The sequence below is a fragment of the Catharus ustulatus genome, chromosome 2 (assembly GCF_009819885.2).
Source record: "Catharus ustulatus isolate bCatUst1 chromosome 2, bCatUst1.pri.v2, whole genome shotgun sequence".
NCBI lineage: Eukaryota > Metazoa > Chordata > Aves > Passeriformes > Turdidae > Catharus > Catharus ustulatus.
In genome coordinates, this window is record NC_046222.1 from 40,620,510 (window position 1) to 40,635,677 (window position 15,168).

Consider the following 15,168-nt stretch of genomic DNA (forward strand, 5'->3'; position numbering starts at 1 on the left):
CCATAACTTTATGGACAAGTGCACAGATCAAGATAGACTAACCTGCTCCTTAGAGGAGCACCAGACCTAAAACATCCTTAGCCCCTTTTCTTCTGATCAGCATGACATCTTCAAGTCTTATCTTAGACTTGTCCTGTTACACTTCCTTTCCAGTTAATCTAATAAGCACAAACACATGTCCTGTTTTTGATGATGATTCCTCACTTTACCTTATCACCCTAGGCCTGTAAACTGTAATCTTAAGCACCAGCACTGTGGATCTTCATTTGTTCCTTGCAGCCATCATCATCTCCTACATACACACTCAGTACCTTGGCTGTCCCTCTGCTTTCCTTGCCTAGCCCATGCCCTCTGTATCCAACAGCAGATTTGCCCCCCACATCCCAGACAACTGACTGAGTTATGAAGGCTCTCTCGGATCACTGCAGTTCTCAAACCAACATCTTGAGACCTGCAGGTAGGGAGAAGTTTGTATCTATCAAATTATTTCCATAATACCCATCTTATCTTTGATATGACAGAAGTCAGGTTAACACTGTCCCTTTGAAACAGGTGCCATTTTTAATCTGAGTCTATGCAGTTCTTCACAGAACTACATTTTGTCCTCTCAGTGCACCTCCCAGGCACTTTCACAATGTTAATAGAAAATGAATGAGACTTCAAGTATGCTGACATTAGCGAAGAACTCATCCAGGGAAGCTCAATGATGTTTTTCTTTGGTACCTTCATGGAAGTAGCTTCAAAAAACAGTTCAAAGAGACCTCAGGAACTATCTCATGTAACTCCCAAATATCCCCGCCAAGAAGCATTTGAACGCGGATAATAATCTACTATTCCTCCAGTATAAATGCTTTATGCAAAGGGTTCGAGAAACCTTATGGAACTTGGAGACTTTGAATTACAACGTCCTCAGGGACTTACTGTCCGCAGTGGGACTGTGTATGCATTTTGTTCAGCAAAATGAGCATGAATGATATAAGGCACCACCAAGAAAACTGTCCATAATGACAATACAGGAACTTATGGCATTTTCTCTCTGGTTTCTTGCTCATAAATCAGCTATGACTCTGCAATTGATGGTGGTTATTGGGACATACTCAAGTTTTTATCCAGAATATTTAATTCAGAATTCCTTGTACAAGGGAATGTGACCAAAATGGAGCTATCAAGAAAAGCTGTCATCCAGATATTATTTTTATAGAGAGCATTGAGAGAAAGGTCACATTGTTATTTTCTTACACTATGGAACAGTTTCTATTATTACAGATTCCAAAAGCCTGGAATCGTTGTTATTTATGATCTAAGTCAGATTCAAGTCCTGGTTTGTAGCAATTACCAAAAGCTACCCTAGGTTTTCTCTCTTCATTTCATAAATGTTAGTAAAATACTTTCTTCACACTTGAAAAGAGAGAGGTTGCCTCACCAAAATATGTTCTTCTTTTCTTCCACAGTGGTAAACACAGAGGTTTAAGAAAATACTCTTTTAATAAAGAAGACACATTTTCTTTAAGAAATTTCAGGGGCTAAATTAGAAATGTAAGCTACTACTCAGCAGTGAATAGTAATTAGAGTTTTTTTATATCTACAGTTTCGAAAAAGACATCAATTCTTTTGGTCCTGGTGCTTCCTTCCATAGCACCCGAACTATCTGAGAGTTTAACATATACTTTTTATTGAATACACATGGTGCCCTCCCTTGCTAATTTAAAAAAAAAAAAAAAAAAAAACCAAAACCAAGTAGAAGGTCATATCCTTCTTACTATGCTGCTGTGAGTTCAATTACACTCTTCTGAAAATCAATGAAATTTCCCTGGGTTTACACTGGAGAAAATGAGAGGAGAATCTGTTTCAAGATCTCTGCAGAGCTGCCAGGTTAGCTGAAATACCATCTCTGTCCCTTGGAGATATTTCAGATGATGAATTCTTATTAAGCTCTGGGCACTGGAAAGGCTGGTGTAATGAAATGGTTTGCAAGGGGGGTCACATCAGCACCTGGAGCTCCTCTGTGGTGGCACATCCCTTGGTGCAGTGCTGATCAGTGGCCCTACAGGGAAAACATGCTGGGAGCTGGCACTGGAGAAGGGACTGCTCAGTGTTCAGTAGGAAGGAAGACTGGTTGGACTTAAAAGACTTAAAATGAGCCTGTTAAATCTGAAAAAGAAAATGATTTAAGGAGTGCTCCAAGTGGGACGAGTAAGGGCAAATACCAGCACCACCCCTTAAACTGTGACTACAGTAAATTCACAAATACAAGCCGCACTGAGTATAAGCCGCATCTCTGGGTGTTGGCAAATATTTCGTTTTTTGTCCATAAATAAGCCGCACCTGAATATAAGCCGCTCTGTCGTTCGCAGCGAGGACCCGCATGCAACAAAGTTGCCAAATACTAACAGAACCACAGCATGGCGGGGGGTTTACTGACTCAACTAAGGCTGTGCAGGCTCGGCCAGCTAGGGGCTGCTGACGGGGCCAGGTGGCCCAGCCCGGCGCTGCCGCTCGGGGCTGGCCGCCGCCTCTGGGTTCGCTCACCCCGGCCCCGCTCCCGCCGCGGCACCGGCCAGGCACGGAGAGCGCGCCCCGCTCATGCCGCGGCGCTGGCCGGGCACGGAGCACCCCCTGCTCCCGCCACAGCGGCGGAGGGCGGGGGCAGAGCAGCCCCCCTCCTCCCCGGGCCGCAGCAATGGCGGCGCGCCCCCCCACCCCCTCCTCCCCGAGCCGCGGCAATGGCGGCGCAGGGTCCCCCCGTCTCTCCCCTGGGCTGCGGCAGAGGAGGGAAGAAGAGAGCTCTCCTGCCTCTCTCCCCGCCCCCCGTGCTGCCTGCAGGGAGCCAGGGCAACACAGTAACACTGTAACAATCGCGAAATGCCGGTTTTTACTGGCAGGCGCTTGGCTCGGCACTCTGGCTGGCACGTCTGGGGTTGTAAATGTCAGAAAATTATTCACAGATTAGCCGCCCCCGACTATTAGCCGCACTTCTGGGTTTCCACCAAAATTTTTGTCAAATTGCTGCAGCTTGTATTCGTGAAATTACTGTAATCACAATTCTTGGGTTATTGAAAAGGAGTAGAGATGTGAAAAAGGAGAAGGTGATCCAATCCTCAAAGCAATTCTTAAGGAACAAGGAACAACAAGGCCCTGAGTTCTCCACAAGCAAACACTGTTGTGGGTTGTATCTACACTGATGTTTCCAGTGCCTTAAAAATATGGACTACTGGTTGTTCATGTGAAGTGGGGGGTGAAACTCTCACGATCTCTTGTGTTGTCCTTGCCTCCAAAGCCAAGACTAAATAGGACACATGCCCACATGTAGCAGATGGAGTGGCCTTGCTCGGTTAGGGTTCCTGTTCTCATGAGCTCAGCCTTCTATTCTCCCTTCCCTTGAGCAAATGAAGTTGAATAAAAACAATTGGAGAAAAATTCAGTTTGAAATCCTTGAGTTTAATTTGGCTTTAGGTCAAAACCAGAAAGGGATGAATAATATTTTATTTAGTAGATACAGGCTTTTTTGTTGTTGTTGTTTTTTGGGGTTTTTTTACTTCTTCACAGAAAACTAATAGCTCTTGTTGAACAAATACAATGACTGATCAAAAACTCTTAAAACGTGTGTGAAATTTCTTGGACTAGTTAAAAACATCAAGTCTTCAGTTAAAAAATCTGACTGGACTACATTCCTTCAAAAGGGAGAAGTTAGACTTTTACCCAGGCCCAGTTATAGATTTTCAGCTGAGGTTCTATAGAAAAATCACAAACTTGATTAAACCTGTGTAGAATTTGGAGCTTCTAATTATTTCCTAAACAAAGAGAGTTTAATTTCTATGAGTTTTTTCATGACTATATGCATGTTGCATTCAGATAGACAATAGAAAGGAATCTTTCCCAGAACAATGGAGAATAAAGGAGAGAGGCAAACAAACCATTCAGATCAACCTTCCAGGAAACCAAGATGATTTCCATCATTTTTATGACTTTTCCCTAGAGGCAAAAGACATCTAATTAGTAAATCCCTCGGTAAGTTTGTTTGGATTTGACACAAAGGGAATATGACAAGCAGAGAAATTATAAACCTCGCATTTCCAGTTAGCCAGTTTGGAGTGATAAAACCAAGCTCAGATGGGTTTTGCGGATCTTAAAGCTTGGGGAGGAAAAATCCAGAGGGTGAGCTAGTTCTGCTAAAAATGTGAATTTATAGTGTTCCAGTCAGTGATTTCTGATGGCAGTGTCACAGCAGTCCTTTGTGAAAGCGCCCTCGCATTACCAGCTACAAAGCATTGCAGCGAGTCGTGAGATGGTCCTATAATGATCTGAGGAGTTGAATGATACCAAGCAGAACCAAATCTTGATTTCTCATGCAGAAGTAGAGCACGAGTAAAATAAATATTAATCATGAAGTTAATTAGTAAATGCTGGTAATTAATCATGCATTACTTTTAATGATGTGTAGAAATCCTCAGAGGTGGGAGATGATCCTTCAGGAAAGCAGACTGTGCAGCCTAAATGAGGTGATGTCCCCATTGCTAAAATGAACAGCAGTCGACCTACAAGGTCACTTTGACCTGTGTTGTCTTTACTGGAAGATAATACTAGCAGTGTCTCCTCCCTCTCTGATTTATTTTCCAGATTTATGTGGCAAAAAGGCCCTGACCAAGAGGCTGGTGGGCTCTCACAGCAGTGCAGGCAGGTGCTGAAGGGTCCATAGAACACATAAATACTGTCAGGTAAATAACTACATTTAAACCGTTTAAAAACCCTGTAATTTATGGACCAATTGTATTTCTAGGTATTGTTCCAGCAGCTACAAAATATTCTAATTGTGAGAGACATAATTAATGTTCTGAATTTCATCAGCACTTTGGAACAACTGCTAAGGATCTCTAAAAAATCCAGTTATCTCTCTAGAGCATAGAAAAAACAGTGTCCTTAGTTCAAAAACCCCATAATCTGTGTCTAAAAAGCTTCCAAGTTTCTTAACTGTGCTGTGGGCCAGGCAGCCACATCTTGCAGACACAGCTGGGGGAAGTGGTCAGATGACAAGAAACTTTGGAAAATTAGTTTGGAGAAAGAAGTCTGTGATGATAGGCAAAACCCCTCCCTTTGGTGTAATAGCTAAAGTTTGGGCCTCAGAAAAGTTCACTTAGGACAAGTTTCCTAAACCTAAGATCTTGTGGTTGCACAGGTGAGAAATCCCGCTACACTCATGGTAAATATTACAAATACTAATAGGGCCAAAATGTCAAGTCCCATCTTGTTGGCTGCCCTCCATGAGCAGCAGCCCAGGAGGACACAAAGCAAGTAGCTAACATCACCTCAAGCAGAGTTGCTTTCCTATTTTAATGCCCTTCCAGAATGCGACCTTGCAATTTTTTCAGGAAAACTGTAGTGTTTGCAGAAGTCTTGCCTGTCTCCCCTGTGATGACAGATTGCTGGAAGGTTCATCACGGCCGAATGAAGGAACTGTTAAAATTCATCTGTGTGCCAGTCTATTAAGAGAGTGGGGAAATGCACCTAAGAAGAGAGCACACAGTGGCTCAAGAAGAAGAGGAACAGCTTGCAGACACCTCCTGCAAAACAGCAAAACTGTCCTTCCATCCTGCAAATGCTCATTCTACAGCATCTTTGAACACAGCAATTTCTCACACCTGCCCATAGGTTTCACCTGGTACGTCTTCCTAAGGGACTTGTTGGAGTAAGTCATGGTTAGGTTGCCAGCAAACTTAAAAGAGTTAGAAGGAGAAAGGCATACAACTGCATTTACTCTTTTTAAAGCATCAGCCTGTTCACCCAGTTTGGTGAAGAAACTCCAGTTTGGAATGATTTGTTCACAGTGCTATTTTCTGGAAGTCCATGGAAAACTTAATTTTTAAGTAGCTTCTCATAGCTTCGTTCACATCTACAGATAATTTCCACATGATCTCCACACCTACATTGCAATTCAATATCTTCAAATATGTTGAGACCAAATCCCACTTAAACTACTCAGAGTTGCCTAAACACATTCCAAATACGTTTTACTTGTTTTGCACCTGGTTTCCAGACCATGAGGTATGGCGAGTTTGCACATTCTCACTTTGAATGGCAGGTCTGAAACTTGGGATCTGAGACCAGGGTGCACAGGGACTTGGCATGGCACAACTAAGCTACAACAGCAGATCTTGTCAGAGTACTGTCTCATGATAACACAGTGGGAGCTGGCCACATGGAGTATAATTGCAGACATATCTGTGACAATCTTCTCTTCATCCCTAAGCATGTGTTTTATCCACAGAATATTCCCAGAAATGTGATGGGTGTTTATAAAACTCACAGATAAATCTTAATTTTTCTTTGCCAAAGCGATAGCAAATGTGCACACAGTATTTTTTGTCATATCAGTCAAAAGATATCTAAAAACAGAATTTCCTAACCCTGCCTCCCTGGGATAAATGATGGTATAAAAATTAACATTGTAAAACACATTATCTAAGATAACATAGGAATTCATTAAAATTTTGACTTTCTAAAGAGCCTAGATTTTTGTAAGCTAGAAAACTTAGATAAAAGTCCAAAATACATCTACCCTACTATCTCACCTTTCTGGCAATTATCTACATAATATATAGCAGTGACACATTCATTCCATTGCATGAAAAGTGTTATGAGCATGTGCTTCTTGAAATTTTTCTAAATGTATATCCATGATACACCTGAATAGGTGCTAAACATGCCATCAGTAAGCAGCTCTGCAGAAGTGCATGCTGAGAGGGTCATTAATTGCCACCAGGACACATCTCCTGCAGGAATGAGGCCAGGCTGGAAAAGCCTTCGTATTACTTGGACCAGAACAATTCTGTAACAAAGAAGGAGGAATTTGCCTTACCTGTCTGTGCTGCTGAGAGACTGGATACTGCAAACCTGAGATTTGCTGGCTTTGCTGCATTTTCTGAAGCATCATTTTTTGCTGCATTGCTAGGGTTACGTTAGGTGGCCTCTGGAGAGACTGGTTTGGGAGAGGCTGAGCAGTTTGCGGCTGCGGCTGCTGTTGCTGCTGTTGCTGTGGTTGCTGCACAGGAGCTGAACCCTGTGCCTGCTGGGTGTAGTGCAGAAGGGCAGGCTTGTTTTGGGAACCCAAAACCGAAGGCATCTGCTGGTTTGTTTGCTCTGAGTTAAAGTGAAACAAAGGCTTTGTGTTGCCATGATGCTGCTCTAGAGGTGGCTGAGCACTGTTGATAAAGTTTCTGTTGAGGTCCTGAGGCTTCTGTTGCATGATTATGTCCATGGGATTGCTCTGGGGAGTGGTTGGTTTATAAACATAGTTGTTCATCCCTTTTGTCTGGTTTCCATTCACTGGCACCCCAAGCATTGCTGAGCTTTGTGGGCTGAACTGCTGCTGGCGAAAAGAGGGGCTGGGGATTTTCTCTTGCACAAAGGGTCCAGGGGAAGGTCCTGATGGAGACAGAGTGGACCAGTTGGCTGTCTGGTTCTGCTGCTGCTGTTGCTGCTGAATCAAGGCATGCTGCTGCCGATTGGCTGCTATCTGTTTGAGCTGCTGTGCATGAGACACCTCCTGCCAGTTAGGCAATGGCCGGCTGGACGCAGAAGAAACCTGCGACACCTGTGTTTGAGGCACCGAGGGGATGGGTGAAGAGGCAGACATGGCAGTGGTAGCCATACTGAAGGCTGGACCTGTAGAAGAAGGCCTCATCTGTGGGGACCCCACAGGAGCCTGATTCATGCCTGCTGCATACTCACTTTTTATCACCATCTTATCCATCTGCAGAGATCTCACAGGGCCCCTCTGGCTCTGCTGTCCAAGGTCAATGTTGAATGGCTCATCTTGTTTTATCGTGGCATTTATCATATTCTCTAGTTCAACATCACTCATTGGTGGCACCGATATATTAGTCAGTTCATTAAACAGTTCCTGAAGCTCAAGATCCATTTGATCCCATGACTCTTCCCCATATCTGTTAGGGAACATGTTCTCATGCGATGTCTGGCCATCCAAGTGTTTGCTGCAGGACATTGTTTCTCCTGGTTCTTTCTTTACCTCTTTCAAAGTCATATTGAACATGTCATTCCCACTAGCATGGGTATTGTTTGCTAGGCTGCTGGCCTTTCTTTGTGATCCTTGCCCCACAGTCATAGTTCCTGACATTGACTGGCTTTGGCAATTGTTAACATGTTGTCCGCCTTGTCCCACTGAGATATTGTCACCCACTCTTATCCTCTTCATGTCAAGGAAAGAACTCTCTGAAACACCATTGGGCCTCTTGTTGACAGGCGACAGATTTACCACCAACTTTCTCTTTAAGGAGCCTTGGAGCTGAAAGAAGCAGAGACAAAAAAAATGTCATTAGATGATACCAAAGAAATAACTTAATTGCTAGAAAGGCAACAGACAGGTAAGCATTGCTTAGTTCAGAGAGCTCCTCTGGGCTTTTTTCAGTCAATGAAGCTGCACAGAACTGTAGGCAAACAGGCTTTAAGTGGTGAATCTTCCTCCCATCACCACCCTTGCCATCAGCATTTTTCGAGCACTGCTGCCTCGTGTTGATCACAGACCCCCTTCCCCTCATAGGTGTGATGAGGGAGGGGGTAGCCAGAACTGTAGCTAGTAAAGCCTCTCTGCTCTGGATCTACTCCAATATAGCTGTGCCAGACAGATCTAAAGTACTTTTAGACAACAGAGACAAACGCAGTCATGAAATATGCCCTTGTGCACTGCAGGTTTTCATTCTCCTGATTCTGGTATATGATCCAAAAGAACATTTTTGACACCTAGTCCAAAAGTCCTTGAACACATTATAATGGCACATACAAGGTCAAGGCATCCTAAGCTCGTGTAGGTTTATACTGGCCAGAATTGTGTATAATTAAAAATGTTAGATGTTAACTAATTGAAAACTGAGACTTAATTCACTGGAGCCATGTCAGGTTATGTCAGCCAAGGGTCCGACCCGTGATGTACTGCCAGATTATTACCCAAAGATGTATCTTAATACATTAAGCCCTTGTTGTTTATGTCCTGAAACTTCTCTTATAAAACATACAGTCCACTCAACACTGCTCTGAGAGTTGTGACTGTATACAGTGATACTTCCATTTGCTGGCCAGCCCTGTGGATCTACCAAAGAAAAAGAGGTCCATGGCTCTGTCTGCCTGATCAACTCATCTGCTGTGGCTGTACACACAAATTCCCACCCCATGCACAGAAAACAGAGATGTCAGTCCCATGAGCTGAAAAGCCTGGACTCAGTACATACGCCTTCAAGTAAGATGCAGATGCCCTCAAGAAGAGTTGCTTTAAACACAGTTCATGAAAGAACAGATCACTTTTAAACAAGGGCAGCTGTCCTATATTTAGCCCTGTACATTTGATCTTAGAGGTCTTTTCCAACCTTAATGATTCTATGATTCCATCACCAAAGGAGTGTGCAGTGAGGAGCAGGCACGTGCACATGCAGCCCTTGCAGAGCCAGCACACATTGTGTCTGTTTCAGCCATGAGCAATGCCAGGAAAGTAAGCAGTGAAACACAGCTCATCTTCTGCTTTTCTGAACTTGGGCAGAAGTGCAACAGCCCCAGAGGCATCAGGACAATGCCATCTGAGAAACACCTGTGTGTGCCAGTGAGAAAATAATGCCTGTACAAATTCTGATACCTTGAGAGGCTGCAAAGGGCAGAGAGATCTGGGAACTCTAATTTTCCAGTTAAGTGATGATTTATGAGACCTTCCAGTGACATTATTTTCATCACGCTGCTTCATGTACAGAAACAGCACGTAATACTCTATTGTGGTCTCTATGCCCCTCAGTTTCAGGCTTACCTATAGGTAAAAGCTCTTCCCAGATAACTCCAGATGTGAAAAATTTTATTCTGGTGTGAATGCCAATTAATGGCTTTAAAATAGTTTTACTGAGAATTACCTATTTCCTCCAAACCCACCTATTCTTCCATTGCATCATCAGGTCACTGAGTTTAGCCCTTAAAAATAAAGTTTGTAATTTCTCTTTCTGACACTGAAAATCCAAGTTCATATTTCAAGTTAATTTTCCAGCAGAGCTTTTAAATCAGAGATTCATGTTTTCATAAGGACAAACATATTGATGCCTACTTGTATAAGTCCACAGACTGTGTGTGTGCAAGAGTAATTAACTGTCATTAGTGTCTCTCACTGGGGAGAGGTTTGGGTGGTCACTGCGAAGAGCACAGATTGTCTTGGGTTAGCATGTTCCTTCTGACACATGAGTCACTGTACTTTCCTTTGGAACAAAAAAAAGGTAAGTTGCACTTCCTTTTACCATCATCTTTGCTGTCAGTGTGTTTATTAGAAACCATGCTCATACACCCAAATTCATCTTCCTGGGAAATGGGGAAGTCCGCAGGTCATTAGAATACATGACTTGGCAGCACATTTTGCTTTCAGATGTGTTGCTGACAGAAAGGCTGAACAGATAATGAAGAGTACATCCCCTGCATATGTATATGTTTTATGTGGTTAATATGACTTTCTGAGTTAATTTGGGTTTGCTTGACATTTTGAAGCAGAGGGAGCTGTTCACAAAAACTCCACATTTTCAGGGCACCTGCACCAAGCTTTCTGACATAAATAAAAATGCAGGTGTTACATTGTGCTGTGTGTAGTATCTGCTTCTATCCTGCCTTTGAAGTAGCTTCTAGCAGATTGCCGGCTGAGCTGGGAAGTGGTTTGCCACACACAAGTGAGCAGCAGAGCCAGGCAGAGCGCCATGATCTCCAGACACATCCCTTAACCAAGCACCCGCTCCCTTAACGCAGCCTGGAGGGCTCCTGGTTTCATGACATCTGCTCAAGCGCCGACTACAAAGGGCACCATACATTTCTAAAGCATAACAAGTGGTAACTTATCACATCTCCCCAAAACCCTGCAAACATAGCCCTTGGAATGCTGAAAACACCATCAGTCAATAGATGTCCACACCTTAAAGCAGAAATGAGAGCATGTGAGGCTGCAAAGATGCAGGGAACTCAGGGGACTTCACTGAGGCTGCTACAAAGGTGCTGATTTCACGTCCCCCATGAATTCAGGATTTGGAGGGAGAGGGCATGGGAAGGATGTGAGCAGCCTAGGGATGAAGCCCCCTCTACCTCCTTGCTCTGAGCTGTTACCAATTATGTATGGGGCGGGGGGAGGATCTTTAGGGGACTGGTCTGTGTTCAGGAAGATGAGCAGCATCCATCACAAGCCTCTCTGAACGCTGCCTTTTGTGGGGCACTGATGCCCCAGCATTATGCCTCTTTTGTTTTTAGAGGGGAAAGGACCAGTGTTCCAGCACTGAAATCTTTGCATTTTTCTAGCAATCACATTTTTCAATTACTGACTGAAAGTCAGTATTCAAGCCCTTTTTACCTAAGCATAGCACAGACTTCTCAGAAGGAAAAAAAGAATCAAAAAAGCCTTGCAGATTTCAGGCTCCATCTCTTTCAATTTGCAAGCTAGGATTGATTTGGGTCAGTAAACATAAAGCAAAAGTTCCTATAACATATACAGGCACATTCCTCAGATCAAATGGGCTTGCGATTACACATCTCAAACTGCTTGAACTGTGTAATACTGAAAGGTCCTGTGATGGGAAACGAGTGACATGACAGTAAGTGGGAGAGGAGGGACCCTCCATGCCCGGCTCCATCCCACAGGTAGGTGGGCAGCACTGGGTGAACCATCACGGAGCACAGGCATTTCCTGGCAGCGTGTGCTATTGTGAGACCTTTGCTGAGCAGGCTCTGGTGAGTCACTGTGAGTTCATGCACTTACAGCAAGGCAGGGCTGGATGATTGATCCTCTGAAGTTAAAACTGAGCCTCTGGAGATCATTTCTGCCAGACAGCCCAGCACTGTTCCTGGACAAAATGCTTGGGGACAGCGGAGGGCAAACTCTAGAGGTGACCTGATCTAAACGACTTGGTGTGATACCATGTCCTGTGCAGAGGGACATGTATAATGTTTATAAGTTTTATATTTAAAGCTTATTCAGAGTCTTAAAGGAATTTTAGACAGGCAGCTTTTTCTCTAATGCTCTCTTGGCCAAATCAGCAGGACATCCACTAAGCTAATAATTAGGGCTTGTGAAATAATTTATTTTTTTGAAAAACAGAAAGGTTTTTGTTTCACCTTTCTTTTGGTTGAAGTTTTTAACTAAATGTAAGGATTTCACTGAATTTTTTCTTTTTTTCTAGCTCAATTTTTTTTCCCAGAAAATGGAAACAAAAAAAAATTTGGTGCAAAAGCACAGCTTGTAAATTAGAATTTTTAGGGATTGTTTTCTCCAAAATATCCATATTGAACAATATTTTTGTCACATCATTGATGCATTTCTGACATTACTCATGTGTATTCTTATATTTCTTTCCATAGAATCTATCTGATATGGCCAAGAAAAGAATTGTCTGTGTCAGCAAGAAATAATACAGTCCATCAGGTTTAACTTTTAATGAAAGTCTTATTTTTTGTGCATTTCATACAGCTTCTGCAGTTGGACTTCCTTTAGAAATTGCTCTTCATACCTTTTAACACGGTGTAGGAAGGAGCTTGACAGAACTCCTAGACTAACCATCCAGCATCCTGAGTTTTACAGCTCTCAGGACAAGTAAAACACAAGTTGTCCCTCTGGCTGGCCCAAGTAACTCCATAGTGCCTGCAGATCAAGGCCTTGTACAGAGATGTTAGTACTGTATCTGACTGTCATTTTGAAATGTTTCTAGCTGGGCACTTAAACTGGGCCAAACCACCAAAATACCCCAAGGAAACTACAGAGAAAATACCACAGTTTGATAGTCTTCAGACCCCACTAAGCCTTTTAGTGAAAGACATAAAAGGAAGATTCCTCCCACCTTTGTTCTCCCAACTCTCACAATTTCCTACAAAGGTTTGCAGAGTTCTTACATTGTATGGTGGAATAACAGGGATGAAACTCCCAAGGTGCTACTGACTGAAACTCCACACTGTGAAGCAGGCAGTGTGGCAGTGTTAGCAGTTCCTGCAGAGGGATATTCTGATGGTAGAAAAAGCAGCTCTGGATTTTGTACTTTTAATGTAGAAACAGCAAACAAATCCACTTTAAAAGGTCCATTTTGGATTACCTAGACTTTCTCACAATATGTGCTGACTGTATCTATGGCTGCACTGTAAACAAAGTATTCCATAGGTATCTGGGGAAGCAAAAGGGTAAATAATTACAGGAAAAATATGAAAAATATTCAAACAATGAAAACTGGAAAAAAAAGTCCTTCCAAAGGAGGAAAAGATGCTGAATGATACTTAGTTATGCTGTGAAAGCACCTTTGCATTGCAGGGCTGGACCTAGCAAGCCACCCTTGAGGCTTAGAGCCTGATTCTGAATGACAGCAACTCTCAATTTCAAAACAGTGCTTCGCAGTGTTTGCTGCCAGCAGTGTTGCCTCCTGTGGTGTTCAGAGCTGTGCCAAGCTGGGAGCACCTTTCCAGGCAGGGACCAGGGCTCACCAGTGCAGAGCCTCCCTGCTGCAGGCATCTCCCAGCATGCAGGAGGATCAGATGCCTCCCTCCTTTTTTTGTTACCCCTTTAGGCAGACAGGATGGTTGTGGTGACTGACACCATGGCCAGCTTCGAAGCCACAGGGGTGCCCTGGGGCTGATGTAGGGATGACAAGGGGCCATCTCTGAGATGCCATCTCTGGGGCCACCACAGCTCCTAATGCCACAATCACACAGGCACCCTCAAGGCCCAATTCTGACTACACACTCAGTTTTAGGGTTCCCATTACCACTACTTCTACACATTTTAAATCTGTTGGCTCTGATTGTTCCCTCTCCTTCCCACACCCAGGAGAATCAAGCTCACCCTGATGTCTCTCCTGAAAATCTCAGTAGTGTGCTCCTCTTCGGAGAACTTCTCCTCAGCCCTTCTGCTTTCACTTTCTCTACACTGCACAAGTATATTTTTAATCTTTTGTCTTCAGCATCTACCTGATATATCTGAGGATGCAAGCATGACAGTTGTCTTCAGAGAGATTTTAGCACTCTGAGTTGACCAAGTCCAATCTGCTGTATGATGCTGATCTGGTAAGCAACTTTAATTTTTCATGCAGGACTGAGTGATACAGTGGATGCCCTGGGCACTGCTCACAATGACGAGCAGCCCTGAGAGCTGGTGTGTCCTCACAGCACCATGGCTGGGACAAGCTGGCTCTTCTAGGGGTGCAAGGAGCTGTGCAGGAGTAGCAGAAGCTGTTTCTTGCTCCAGTCAGGTTGCAGAGGCTCGACTCCAGGTGTCCTCTGCCACCTGCCCTGTGTTCATGAGAAGGGGATCAGCTGTTCTCTCTGAGCCTGTGGAGGAGGAGGCACAGGTGCCTTCAGCCCCACACTGTTGGTGAGCATGGCAGCTTGAGACAGCACGCCTCCATTCTGCCTCACTCCCCTCCTCTTTAGCTAACCAGCTCCAGGGACCACTTGGATGACCAAGGTTTACTGCCGTGAGAACTTTGCTCTACCCATCCCAGATCACCCCACTGCCCATGCCCATCCTTCTGATCTGAGTGTCTATACAGGCCTCTTGCAGTGGTGCCCTGACTCTGGGTGATCCTTGGGGATCAACCTAAGGCATCAATATAATCACCACTGGCAATAATAAAGCTCACTGAGAAGCAACACCACTTTCCCTCCCTATTTACTGTAATATTTAGTGCCACTAGAACGGAATTTATAGTAACAAATAAGGATGTTACTTGGCTGACAAGTATCCACTTAATTTTCATTAGCTGGGACAAGGCTGGAATAGCAATCAGTATGTTAGAAATCCCATCATTTACCTTTGCTTATGGAAAAATTATGTATCTTGCCAACTGAACATACCAACTTAAAAATGCATTCATATTATTCACAGTGTAGTGCCTAGAAACATAATGTCAGGGCTTTGGTCCAGGTTGCTGAAGCACAATAATTGTATTTTTAATGCAGATTTTACATCTGATGGATTATAAAATATCATGTCTAGTCACAGTCTTTTAGAAAAATAGGAACACAGAAAAACAATAGCATTTTAACTAGGTCAAGATTGCTAATCAGAGTGTAGCAGTCATTACTGTGTGCAAAACAAATAGGCATAAAAGATCTGTGTTTTTTATGTTGCAAGCTGTGTATTTGTCTTCTGGAGGAGTCTTTTCTGCTCTTTCTTTC

At 43.6% G+C, this 15,168-nt stretch overlaps 1 protein-coding gene across 1 annotated transcript in view; it reads right to left on the bottom strand.

Annotated features, from left to right (window-relative positions):
- The window catches only part of MAML2 (mastermind like transcriptional coactivator 2), a 211,679-nt gene that overhangs the window by 58,823 nt on the left and 137,688 nt on the right, over positions 1-15,168 (bottom strand). Inside the window, 1 exon segment of the mRNA XM_033052584.1 lies at positions 6,854-8,299. Within this exon segment, the coding sequence (XP_032908475.1) occupies positions 6,854-8,299 (1,446 nt within the window).